The following is a 13,733-nucleotide window of genomic DNA, read 5'->3' as shown; positions in this document are numbered from 1 at the left end:
GCTGTTCTTTTCCCATGGCTAAGGGCTTTTCCAGAGGAGAAGGCTGGGTCATAGGGAGCATTTCAAGGTTCTGTAAGCTCTTTTGAAAGTGCCTTCCCTAGGGAAAGGCAGCTGCCTGAAAGCTGCTCAATGGGTAAGCATGAAACTGCTCCAAAAGGTCCTGGAAAGTCAGATTTGAAATGAAATGCCACCAACTGCATAGAGATGTGTTGTGTCCCTACATCATGACACTTCTTCCATGGATTCAGATGCCTTCTTTCCTGTGGGTCAAGTTCAAGAAAGTTGCCTAGAAGATGGACATGGGCACTGAAAAAGCAATTCCTAGTCAGTAGATTTCCTGACCTGTTGCTTGACCTCTTCTTATGAGTTTGAGATAATAAAATATTTGTAAATGGGAGACATTGAAGTGGACAACGTATTCCCCATGCCAACAGCAGTTATGACAGAAGGAATCTGAGCTTTCTTCATGTTTTCTGGTGTGTGTGCTTTCTCATGGATAAACAGGAGCATAGACTATATGTTGGATAAATTACAGGCACAGGATTACTGTGGTTTGTGAGCATAGTTGAAAGCATTTTTTAATTTTTTTCTGAACCATCAGATTTTTTTTTAAAACATACCCCTGCAGTCAAAGAATTAATTAATAATTTATGAGATTTAATTAATAATTGATTTATTCAGGATCTTAGCATGAAGGCAGAAATGATTTCAAAGAGAATGTAAACATATCAACTCTAAAGTCAGATATGTAACTACTTGCTTCACTTTCATAATATTGCAGAGTGGTAGTATTACAGAATTTGTTTCTTCTGTGGAAGGTAATCTGTGATGTTTAAAGATTCTGGGGCCAGGCTGCTGTTTCAAATCTGGACTCTGGCACTGATTGCTATGTACCTTTGACTAGGTTTTCTACCTCTCTGATGAAATTGGGGCAAAGATAGCCCTAGCACATAGTGGTATTGGGAGGATTGACTGAATTAGTCTGTATAAAGTGCTTCTAACTGTCCTGGTAAATGGTGAGCTCTGTGCAAGTGGTTCTGTTATTATTCGATCATACTTATGAAATATTTATGAGTGATTCCTCTATAAAGGACTTCTTGTCAGGCCCTAGGGCAAGGATGAAATAACACACAGCCCATGCCATGTCAAATGGGAGAACTAGAGAAGCAAAACTGTGGTAGACCCATGTGGTACCCACAAAGCTGACACCAGCACCCAGAAGAGGTGCTCCTAACCCCGTCTTCGGGGTTGGTGAATAGTAGGGAAACTTCCTGGAGATGAAATTTGGGCGAAGTATAGAAGAAGGGGTAAGAGTGTTCCAGAAGGGGACTGGGGGAGGGCAGTGCACAGAAGTGGGGAGAAAGAGGTTCAGCGGGTAAGAGGCTGGGGGTCTAGAGGCACTTGGTCCACAAGAGTGAGGTGCTCTAGAAATTCAGAGCAGAGCACCAGGGAGAAGAGGCAGGAGGAGGTGGCAGGGCCAGATGCCAGATGAGCACAGGGACTAAGCCTTGCCACACACCATCTTCTTCATTCCTCACCACAACCCCATGAGTGGGTGTAGTGATGGTCCCATTCTACAGATGAAAACTGATACACAAAGAATGTGGATGAAAAAAAAAAAAAGAATGTGGATGGTGGTTGGGTCTTTGCTGGGTAGAGGTGGAACAGCGAGGGATGGCAGCCCAGGCCACCTGGCTCCAGGGCTAATGCACTGTCCCAGGCATGCTAGGAGACTCAGACTTGCTGGTCACTGCTTCAGTTTTGGCATTCATGCAGGTGAATAAGGAGGAGACTCTACAGAAAGTTGGGGCAATGGAAGGAAAAGAGAGAAGAGTATAGCCATTCATCTGCCCTCCGTCCTCCTGACTTTGAAAGGTCCATGTGCTCTGCTCATAGGCATCAATTTGCAAAGGCTCCAACCATTGTTGTTTTTGTTTGGTTGGTTTTACCCCACATACATGCTGAGTGCCTTCCCCTCTGGCCACAGTCACCCAAGCAAGCCAGGTGGTGAGTGCAGGGATAGCAGACATGGCACTGTGTTTTCTTGGCCCCTGTCCTGCATCCCTGATATCCCTGCTGTGCCTCTTCTCCTCTCTGGCGCTCCCACCTCAGCTCTGAGGCTCAGTGTCCTGCTGGGGCCCCCAGGCAGACGCAGGCACGAGGAGGGCTGGCCTGTGAGATGGAGCCTGGTTGGTACTCCTTGTATGATGTGAAAAGCATTCCACCTGGTTGGTGTTAGCTGGAGCCATGCCATGTAGCAGGTTGGTGGCCTTTGGCCACTTGGCTTCTCTGGAAATGTTTCCCCTCCACAGAATGGGTGCAAATTTGCCTTTGTCCCTATCGTTCAGGGTTGTTGTAAGGATTCAGTGAGATTGTCAGTGGCTGTGGGCTAATTCCTCTTAATTACTCACCGTGTGCCCCTGTACCTTCACTTCTGAACACTTGATGGGATTTATTTCTAATCCTCATAAAACCCTGCAAAGCACAAATTAGTCTCCCCAGACTAAGAGCAGGAATAAAACTGCCAACTATTAGATAAATAGTTAGCCCTCTGTACTATTTACGAACCTCTTGATTCCAGGTGACAGGAAAGCTAGCACAGATGTAATTCCCTAGGAAGGGACTTGGCTGGCTCATCTAACTAGGGGTGCTGTGGTGGATGGGCCCCTGGGAAGTTCTGTCTAGGAGACACAGTGTCATTACGTTGGTAGCTTCCATTCTCAGCCTTCAAGGGTTGGCATATCCTCAGGCCAGGCTGGCTTTCCTCAGGAAGAGAAAGATGGTGGCAGGTGCATTCCCTTCTAGCCTAATGAAGGAGTTGTCTCACTTTCTGACAGCAAACACTATTGCATCTTAGTGTTAAGGGGCCAGCATGAACCAAGCATGGTGATCAGAGGATGGCTGGGGTCAGTCTCACCCAAACACAAACCCTCAACCCAGGGATACAGGCAAAAGATGTGGGGCACGTAACCCCAGTGACTTCTCTCTGCCATTATTACAATCCAAGACGAGAACACTGCATGGAACTGCTAAATATTAATGAAGCACCTCCCCATCTTACCAGTCTGTATTCTGAGATTTTAAATTCACAAACAAAACCAGTGGCCTTGCAAAGCCTCTGCTCAGACTTCACAAAGCTGGCAGGCACTGCAAAGGAAGAGCTTTAACAAAGAAGCCCCAGCAGAACCTCTCGGTTTGTATAAACCATGTATAATAAAAGGTCATGGAGGCTGTGGACAGAGAGATGCCTTGGCAACTCCCTCACAGAGGAGCAGCTTTATTCTGACACAGCTTGGAATGTGCATGCAAAGACATCATACGATGGAAGCAGAAAATAATGCAACCGTGACCGTCTGCCAGTCTTTTCTAGGTGCACCGGTTCTGGCTCACGTTGCAGAAAACTGTCATGTCTGGCTCTCTGTTCAAGGACTCTGAGAAGAGATTCCACAGTAATGATGATAATACTGGTAAAATAATAGTGAGACCCATTAAATGCTTATTGCATAGCAGACACGGTTCTATATTCTTGGCATGAATTACTCATATATGAGAAAAGTCATTTCAAGAGTCACATGAGTGAGTGGCACCCTTGGCTCCTCTTTGAGAGTGGAGTTCTACAACTTTTAAGCAGCCCCTGGCATGTGGTATCCATCGACCTTGAGTAGTCCAGTAGCAGGGGAAGTCCACAGAACACGTTCCGAAGCCTAGAGCGAGACATCAGGAAGTTTGCCCTTTTGCATGAGTCATTGTCCTTTCTCAGTGGCAGCCAGCCTATGGGTAGAGGCTGTAATCACACTTCTCCCTACAGCTTATTGAGATATAATTGACCTTAACTGGTAATGACAGTGAGTTGCTGCCATGGTTGTTGAGACCAGTGTTCTTCCTTCATGATTCCAGACTTGACATTGCAGAGTACAGGGTTATGGGGTGATCAGTGCATTGTGTGAAATCTTGGGAAGGAGAGCACAAAGCTGTTTGGCAAGGAGCTCATGATCCTCTGGAGACCCGTATCAGGCATCATCAGTGTCAAAACTGAGATATGTGGGAAAGAGGAAAGGAAGCACATGGACATTTCTGCAGATAAGACAGGCAGCTAACACAATGATTTTCAAAGACAGTACAGAGTAAGAAGGGCTTAGGAAGAGATGGCTCCAAGAAGCAGGGCTGGGGGGATGTCGGTAGGATCAGAACCAGCACGTCTTCCTCAGCCCCATTCATGAAGGGCTTTCTGGGCTGGATTTGTTTGACTGACAAACAACACTTGGTGTCTCTGGCCATCCCAGTTCAAACCACAACAAAATCCTTTGCAGCATGTGACAGACAGCTGTTTGCCCAGGGATGAAGACAACTGTTCATTCAATGGGAAATAAGATTAAACAGACCTCAAGGAAGCATTTTGATTCACAATTCCTGTATTGAGGCACAAAGATTGTTCTGGACCATAGGAAACACTTGGCATCTGGGGAACAAGGGCTGGATGTACTGAAGCCCCTCGGCATGAGTGGTTAGCTGCACCTCTGGTATTATCCCAGAGAGAGGCAAGAATTAGGACGGTCACTGAGGTGAGGACTCATACGCCACAAGGACTGTGGTTCAATAGGAGGGTGCTTTGATCTCACATTTAGTTATGAAAGCTATATGTGGCTGCATGTATGATTCTTAGTTATAATTATGTTCTTTGAGGGGATCAGCCCCGTTTGTGCTGTTTTGTTGTTTTTTTCTACTCTCCAAACTCTTACCTATATAGTAGAGGCACCAAATTTCCACATGGCCAGCCTACCCCCTCCCACCTCCATTTTGACAGCTGACCTCTCATTTCAGATCATTCCAGGCACAAGAACATACCCCCCTCCTCCACTGCCGAGTCTTGGGCCCAGGTGGCCCTTGGTCTTGGACACCAGCCACAGCTGGTGCCACAGCTCCCACCTCCCAAGCTCCTAGCAGCCAGGTTGGCCCCTCTTCTTCCCATCCAGGCTGGGCTTCAGCAGCTGTAACAGTCCCAGATTTAGTACAAACTTAAATGCAGTGGAATGTCAATTTGACCTTTCAGTACCTTCTTTTTAGGGTGCCAGTTTAAGCCCAGAGCAGCCATTGTGCATCTGGCTTGATTTATCCTCTTCTTGTCCTAGTTTTCTTATTCTCTGTTGTCTGGGCTGGACCCAGAGTCCTTTCTTCAGGGCCAAGGAGGCAGGCTGCCCTGGATCAGATCCCATGTCTCCTGCCTGGACCTCTCTGAGGCTTCATTTCCCTGTCTGGGAGGGTCAGAGATTATAGATATCACACACTTTTTATAGTGTTTTGCCTAGGATAGAGACAAACATAGCTCATACCAAAGTTTGGCAAAATATAGTTTGTTCACAGTATGTTCAATACCTAGCAAAATCCAGATTGCCTGCCTCATCTGGTGTGCATTGCTCTGGGGTGCGGCCTCTTTTTCCCTGCCTGCTGTATGCTGTGCTGGTTCTTCTAGAGCACCGCTCTATCTGTAGCAATAGGAGGGCATGCTGTAATCTTGGGCAGAAAGATTTTCTGATCAAAGTTTAAGTTGTCAGTTGTAGCCCTCTCCTCAGGGCCAAGACATGGTGCCAGGAGATACCCAAGTGGCAACATTGTTCTCCCTGGGTAACACCATGAAACATCCCCCACTATCCCCACACACCAGAGATTTTGGTCAGTGTTCCTGAGCTACTTCATGCCCCATCTAAGTTGGGCTCCGCTAGCCCATCTGACCCTCATAATAACCCCGTGTGATAGATGGCAAGTGTATGTCTCCCATTTTACAGATTGGGGGATGAAGCCCAGGAAGTGAGTTATTTGCCCAGGGTCACCTCTCTGGTCTGAGTGGAACCTGCTTTAGGGCAGGCCTTCTTTCTTTGTCCATTGTCCATTCATAGATCTGACCACCATGTGCCACAGAATGGAGGTACCCAGCTTTTGTGAGGGGGAGGCACCCATGATGGTGGCCTGGCCAGAACCTTCTACCTGTTACAACACAGGCCTCGCACGTGTGCCAACCATGCGGCCCTAGTTGGAGCTGGAAAGAGCCCTTTTTTCCACATATAGCACTGCTTTCCAATCACACAGCTCTCTCATTTAGACAGAGTTTCTGGCCTGTTGTCTATCTTTTTTGGATTGACTGCTTCTAGCAATGCTCACTCCCTTGTGTCAGAGACAAAACACAGTTCCATTCGAATCTAAGATATAGAATAACTTTCTTGTAAGTGAATCATAAAGTGGACTTTCTTTGTCAAAAATTTCTACCAGTCTTGCTGGCTCAGTGGGAGACTTAATATTCTGTGAGCAAATTTATCTGCCATGTCATAGGGGTGACTCATTGTATATGAATTCTCATCGTTGAAGTATGAATTAGAGCTAAATTTAGTTTTAGTGCAGTTTTGCTGTTTTGAAGGAAAACAGTGATGACAAAGCAGATCTTTTTTAGCTTACTGAAAGCCCTGGGCCTGATAGCATGCATTTATATAAATGATGTCTGAAAACATTCATTTATGCTAAAGAGTTAAAGAACAAAATCCAAAAAAAGAGAAGAGGAAGGGGAAGTCTTTGATTCTGCAGGGCTGTGGGGGCTGGGGAGGGTGATTTAAGCTTGGCGCAACAGACAAAAAGAAAACCCAGAACGATTTTAGCAAAAGAAACAAATCACTGTGCATTTAACAGGAAGCCAAAATTCAAGAGGAATTGGGGGAAATGTTTGCAATAGACATGACAGACTGATGTGAAAGGTGCATGAAAATATATAAGAAAAGCTCAGAACCCTAATACATGGTAGCAGATGTCCATATGTCACTCATAAAAAAGGAAACACGATTAGACAAATGCTGGAACTGCTCATTCTCACTGGCAGTCAGAGAAATGCAAGTAAAAGGGAGATCACATTTTTATTCATAAAGCGAATAACTTTTTAAAGCTGATAGACCTGGTGTTAAAGAGGCTGGAAACTGAAATTTCCTTGTCCATTGACTGGATGGCTATGAGGTAGTGCTAACTTACTGGAGATCATTTTGACAGTGGGAATTCAATACCCTTTAAAATGGTCATACTCCATGAACTAGTAATTCCACCCCTAAGACTCTAACCTAAAACAAAATAAGAGTGGAAAACCATGATGCACAAATATATTTATGGCAATATTACTCATATATAAAATATTACTTAGATGTCAGGAAATGGCTGAGAAAATCTTGGCATATCTTCTCACCGGAAAAGTATGAGGATGTAACAATATGTAAAATAGAGATTAGACAAAAAGAAAGGTGGGAAATTAGAATACATTATAACAAAAAAAAACATCCAGTATATAAAAATCAAGGAAGAGTTGAAACTTATGTCCACACGAAAACATAACATGGATGTTTATTGACAGTGTTATTCATAATGGTCCACACTTGGAAGCAACCAACATATTCTGTAGTAGGGGAATGCATAGATAAGCTGTGGTACATCCAGACAGTGTGGGAATATTCAAAACTAAAAAGAAATGAGCTATCAAGCTATGAAAAGACAGGCAGGAAACTCAAATGCATATTACTAAGTGAAAGAGGCCTTTCTGAAAAGGCTACATGGTGTATGATTGCACTATATGACATTCTGAAGAAGGCAAAACTATGGAGACAGTAAATAGATCAGTGGTTGCCAGGGGGTGCTGGGCAGCTGGAATGGATAGGTGGAGTACGGTGGGTTTTCGTGGCAGTTCAGTTATTCTGTATGACACTACAACAGCGAATATATTATATATTGGTCCAAAGGCATGGAACTCACCCAAGGTGATTACGGACTTTGGGTGCCAATGACATGTTGATGTAAGTTCATCAATTATAACAAATATCCCACCATGGCAGGGGGTTGATGATGGCAGAGGCTGTGCATGTAGTGGGGGTGTTGCGGGGGGGCGGGCAGTGGACATATGAAAAATATCTCTGTACCTTTTGCTCCATTTTGCTGTGAACCTAAAACTTGTCTTTAAAAAAAAAATGAAGTCCATTAAAAAAAATTAAACAAGAAAGAGGAAAAGAAATATTTAAGAAGGTTGTGTTTTGGTTAGGATAGACTTATTTATTTTCCTTTTTTTCCTCCATGCCTGTCATTACCATTTGAAAACATGACCATGCATCAATTTATAATGGAAAGAAAGAATTAAACACTTCAAGAGTTTAAAGCTATGAGATGAAACCGTACAGGTGGTTGTGTATTTGGGCAATTCTGAGAGGTTTTGATCCTTTGTTTCTTCTTAATGGTCAGCATTTTGTAAATGCACATTCCTTTGGGCTATTTGTGAATTTACACAATTGACCCTGTCTTCTAAACCTATGGCCAGTTGGAGTTTCAGTTCCCAGTAAAAATAAATCATCTTTGGGGAATCTCAGTGTGATCTGTATTCTTGGAATTTTTCCCACAACATGCGAGTCAGTCTTTTTTCGTTTTTAAAATCCTAGGACTGTTAGAATAGCCTACCTTCTCATATTAAATGTATACAGGGGATCCCTGGGTGGCGCAGCGGTTTGGCGCCTGCCTTTGGCCCAGGGCGCAATCCTGGGGACCCGGGATCGAATCCCACGTCGGGCTCCCGGTGCGTGGAGCCTGCTTCTCCCTCTGCCTGTGTCTCTGCCTCTCTCTCTCTCTCTCTCTCTCTCTCTCACTGTGTGCCTATCATAAAAAAAAAAAAAGATCATTAAATGTATACAGATACTTATTTGTGTTTAACTCTTTTGCAATGATTATGGTTTTTAATGATTGTATAATCACGTGGCTTAATAATTAAAAGTTAAAAGTTAAATAAGTGACTAAAAATATATATATATATATATATATATATATATATATAGTGATAATTCTTCCTGCTGGATCTCCCATCTGTTTAGTTTCTCAGCACCCTCATTCATTCATTCATTATTTGAGACAGAGAGAATGGGCAAGTGGAAGGAGGGGCAGAGGGAGAGGGAGAAGCAGAAAATCCCAAGCAGACTCTGCGCTGAGCACAGAGCCCGATGCCAGGCTGTATCTCATGAGCCTGAGATCATGCCCTGAACTAAAACCAAGAGTTGGACACTTAACTGACTGAGCCACCCAGGGGCCCCAGGGACCACTATTTTAGAATTCTTGTGACTACTTCCAGTTTCTTTAAGCATGTGTATGCAAATGCTAATATGTATTTTTATTTTTCCCTGTTTTTTATACTAAAAGGGGCACATTTAACACATTGTCTCACACCTAGCTTTTCCACTTAGTGATGTATCTTTCCTCATCAGCACATAAATAGCTTCCCATTCCTCTTTGTGGCTGCAGAGAACCCCACATGTGTATTTGTGGACTCACCATCATTTCCTTAATCAGTCCCCTGCTGATGGACAGTTGGGTTCTTTCTGATCAGTTGCTATCAACAATAGCACCATAAGGACAAATCTGATATGTACATTTCATACACGTGCAAAGATAATCCACGGAATGAATTCCCGGAAGTGAAATTGCTGGGTCAGAGTATGAGCCTCTGTAATTCTGATTGCCAAGTTATTCTGAGTGCCAAGTTATTCTGATTGCCAAGTTATTCTCCTTCGGGAAGGGTTTACACTTATACCAGCCGTATTTCTGAGTGCCTGATTCCCTGCATCCTTGGCAAAAGAGTGCTTTGCTTCCAAAGTGATTATTATCATTCTGATAGGTGGAGAAAGGAAGTGCAGTGTGTTTTAATTTGGATTCCTTTTGTGAAGGAGCTTTAGCGTGTTTTCATAGATAAGAGCCTTTCCCCTTGTGTGATGACTGTTTACTGTCTTCTTTCATTTTGATTATTAGGCAGTTGGTCATAGTCCTAGGGATTTCTGGAAATTATGGAAATGTATTAGGGAGATAGTCTCTTGTAACTGCATCCCTCCTGGCTGGAACATGTGCCTGAGGACAAGAGATTCAAAAGGGACCTCCCTATGGGTTGCTGGAGCTAATATGATGCACTTGAGATAAGAGTGATACCTTTTAAGGAAGTGCCTGGGCTCCATCCCACATGTAGCATCAAGGTTTCACATCAAGCTGGTCTGTGTTTGTAACTTTTGTCACTTAGCTTCTTTTTGTCTTGGTTTTCTTACCTGCAATATAAGGCTTATCAGCACCATCATTCTGGGTAACAGGAAGAACCTGGTACTACCGCCCTCCTCACGATGAAGCCACTTACCCTCTACTATAGGTAAAGGTATAGTGGGAGAAGAAAGTATGAACAAGCATGGGGACCCTGGAGACTTCTGGGTATAGCTCCCAGGGTCCTTTCTCCCTTGCATAAGAGATGCTCTGTTTGTGGACTGTGAATCACAAAAATACATGCAAAGAATCTTGGTTTTAGGGTAGTCCAAGCAGAAGTTTCTATTAGTATTGTAAATCCTACTGGTGATGTGGATGCAACCAGCATAAACCATCAATCTCTGTATCTATAACTGTAGACAAGCTGGCCCTGGATCTCTCCCGGGATCTTTGAACTTTAAACAGCACATTATAAATCTCTAGCTCATCTCATCATCCTTATCTTAGCCACAGGTCAGTATGAGAGTTCCAGACATCCCTGGAGATAAACGCAGAGTGATCCCAGTCCAGCTCTAAGATGACTTTACCTTACATAGATAGTCAGGAAGCACACAGAAATTATCGCTTCTTTTCCCTTTCCCTGGAACAAACCTGTTTTTGCCTTCACCAGGACTCTTTTCTTCTATAGCTCAGGGGAGACTGTTACCAGTGTGACCAGCTTGGCCCCACTGGAACCCAAGAAGGGCAAGAGGCAGAAGGAGAAGGCTGATGTCCCTCCTGCAGTCCCTGCCAAAGGTAGGAAGCTAGCCTCCTGTTACCCACGTGGGAACCAGCATGGCTGATCTAGAATGGGTCTGAGGTGTGAAATGGGATTGGGACAAGAGGAGTAGACGACAGATGGAGGACATGACATCCCATGATTATACGACCTGGAGAACCCCACTTAGATTTTGCCCATCACTGGGGCAGGGCGAGGGGTGATGCATTGGCCCAGCCTGGCTTTGTGGACAGATGGGGGTTCAACATGCACAGATTGATTCCACAGTGTATTTCATTTTGAACTATTACCATGGTTACACATGGTGGGGTGGGACAAACGGGTATCAACATAATCTTGGTTCATTCAAGGGAATGAAGCCTCTCTGATATTTCCAAAGATGTAAACCAGGTATAGAGTTTATTTTGGAATTTGTACTGGGGATACAATGAGGGTTAGTCTTTGATTCCAGTTATAATGTAGAGTAACATAGGTGAGAAAGGAGTGTTTGTCTAGAAGAGAACTGCTCATGTCTTAGAATAAGATCATTTACAGATAGTTTCTAAAATAACTGTGGCCAGTTTTGGAGATGTTCATACCTCAAAGAATTTCAAATGTAGTTGGAAGTCCTAGGACTGTCCCCTAAGAGTCTTTGGGTTCCTTTGCTGAAAGCCATTGGTGCTCAGGCTGAATACACGTTGGGTAGAAAGAGGAGTTGGAAGGCCTAGGCATTCTGGGAAGCATGACAAGTGTAGATCTAGGGAAAGAAGGGGGCAGGGAATCCTGCCACAACGTCTCATTCAATCAGAAGTAGATAGTACCCTACCTTACAAAAGGTGAAAGTGAGCCTCAGAGAGCTAAGTGGTAGAACCTGGCATGGAGGTGAGGTCTTCCCAACTTTCAAGGTCAAGTTTTTAAGGTCCAAAATATTGAAATACTTGTTACATGATACTTGAGAGAAAAGCCTCAGTTTTCTCCTCTGATGACCTCTCAGGGGTGCTGTGAGGGGCACGGTCACTGCTTCAACTGTTAGTGTGTAGTTAGGATGAAGCCCCAGGGAAGTTCCCAGCCTCAGGCTTTACCAAACATACCTGGTTCCCACCTGGTTCTCACCTGGTCCTCTGACCTCTTTGTAGTTGGCAGTGTTTGTTTTACACAGAGTTGTTTCATTGACCTCGCTGATGGGAGAGGATGACATGTACAAAGACTAGGGGAGCAAAAGATAAAAGATTTATACTATTTGAAGAAAAACCTGGAGGGTATTATGCTGAGTGAAGTAAGTCAATCAGAGAAGGACAAACATTACATGGTCTCAATTCATTTGGGGAATATAAAAAATAGTGAAAGGGAATGAAGAGGAAAGGAGAGAAAATGAGTGGGAAATATCAGTGAGGGTGACAGAACATGAGAGACTCCTAACTCTGGGAAACGAACAAGGGATGGTGGAAAGGGAGGTGGGCGGGGGGTTGGGGTGACTGGGTGACAGGCACTGAGCGGGAACTTGACAGGATGAGCACTGGGTGTTATGCTATATGTTGGCAAATCAAACTCCAATAAAAAATATACAAAAACAAACAAACAAACAAAAGGACCAGGGGAGGATTGCTCTCCATCAGGGGACACCCAGTGATAACTAAATCAGAAACCGGACTTCTTACATGGGGGCAGGAAGGGATCTGTGGGTCTCCACAGAGTGTCTATGATACTCATGATATGTGGGCATTAAGAGCCCTGGGAAGAATTGCAAGCTAAACCCTTGACATCCTTCCACAGCTCCTGTGGCTGCCACATTCCATAAACCGAAGCTGCTGAAACCACAAAGAAAAGTCACCCTGGTGAGTAATCATATTTTGTGTTGTTGGTGTTCCTTCAAGCCTTAAACACACTTGAGGTCCAAGTAGTACCTTCATTGATTCAAAACATGCTGAAAGTTCTTTGTGCTTAGTCCCCAAGGAGAGACATTCTCTCTTGTTGGGTCAGCTTTTAAGCCATCTTTTCTTCACATCTGGTTCCTAGAGTGGCTTTTAAAAATTCAAGTAGAACAATGTTCCATTAAAAATACTATTTTTCAGGGATCCCTGGGAGGCTCAGCAGTTTAGCACCTGCCTTTGGTCCAGGGAGTGATCTTGGAGTCCTGGGATCAAGTCCCACGTCGGGCTCCCTGCACGGAGCCTGCTTCTCCCTCTGCCTGTGTCTCTGCCTCTCTCTCTCTGTGTCTCTCATGAATAAATAAATAAAATCTTTTAAAAAATTACGATTTTCAAAAACAAGGAAGAAAAAGCCACACTCTGGAAGGTATAAATAGAATATGGACCTGCTTATATAAATTTACCTGATAACTACTCTGAAGAGACTGCTGAAGAACCTTACAGAAAATATATCATAGCTATTTATTTTGAAATAACTTTAGATTTACAAAAGAGCTGTAAAGATACGGAGAGTTCCTATCTGCCCTTTGCCCAGCTTCTCCTAGGGTTAGTACCTCACATAGCCATGGTATCTTTGTCAAAAGTAGGATTACCATAAGCACATTGCCATTAACCACACTCCAGACTTTGACCAGATTTCAGCAGTTTTTCCACCCATGTTCTTTTCGTGTTCCAGGATTCAGTCCAAGCTATCATATTGCATTTAATTGTCAATGTGTCCTTAGTCTCCTCCAGTCTGTGACATTTCCTAGTCTTTCTTTTTCTTTCATGGCTTTGACACTTCTGAAGAGTAGTAGTCAGTTATTTTTTACTACGTTCTTTAACTTGGCTTTCTCTGAGGTTTTCTGATGAGTAGAGATAAGGTTCTGGATTTTGGAGAAGAACACAGAGGTGATATTTCCTTCTCATTGCATTTTTTCAGGGATTCATGATGGCAATATGTCTTATTGATGGTGACATTAATTGCAATAGCTTGGTTAGGGTGGTGTTTGCCAGGCTTCCTTCATACAGAGTTAACTATTTTTCCC

The 13,733-nt window shown here is 43.8% G+C and overlaps 1 protein-coding gene across 1 annotated transcript in view; it reads left to right on the top strand.

Annotated features, from left to right (window-relative positions):
* The window catches only part of VSTM4 (V-set and transmembrane domain containing 4), a 98,569-nt gene that overhangs the window by 60,481 nt on the left and 24,355 nt on the right, over positions 1-13,733 (top strand). The window contains 2 exon segments of the mRNA XM_055345522.1: positions 10,709-10,815; positions 12,551-12,612. Coding sequence (XP_055201497.1) covers positions 10,709-10,815; positions 12,551-12,612 — 169 coding nt within the window.

This window comes from Nyctereutes procyonoides, unplaced genomic scaffold, assembly GCF_905146905.1.
Source record: "Nyctereutes procyonoides isolate TBG_1078 unplaced genomic scaffold, NYPRO_anot_genome, whole genome shotgun sequence".
Lineage (NCBI taxonomy): Eukaryota > Metazoa > Chordata > Mammalia > Carnivora > Canidae > Nyctereutes > Nyctereutes procyonoides.
The sequence above is the reverse complement of the archived record's forward strand: the minus strand, read 5'-3'. Positions and strand labels throughout refer to the sequence as shown.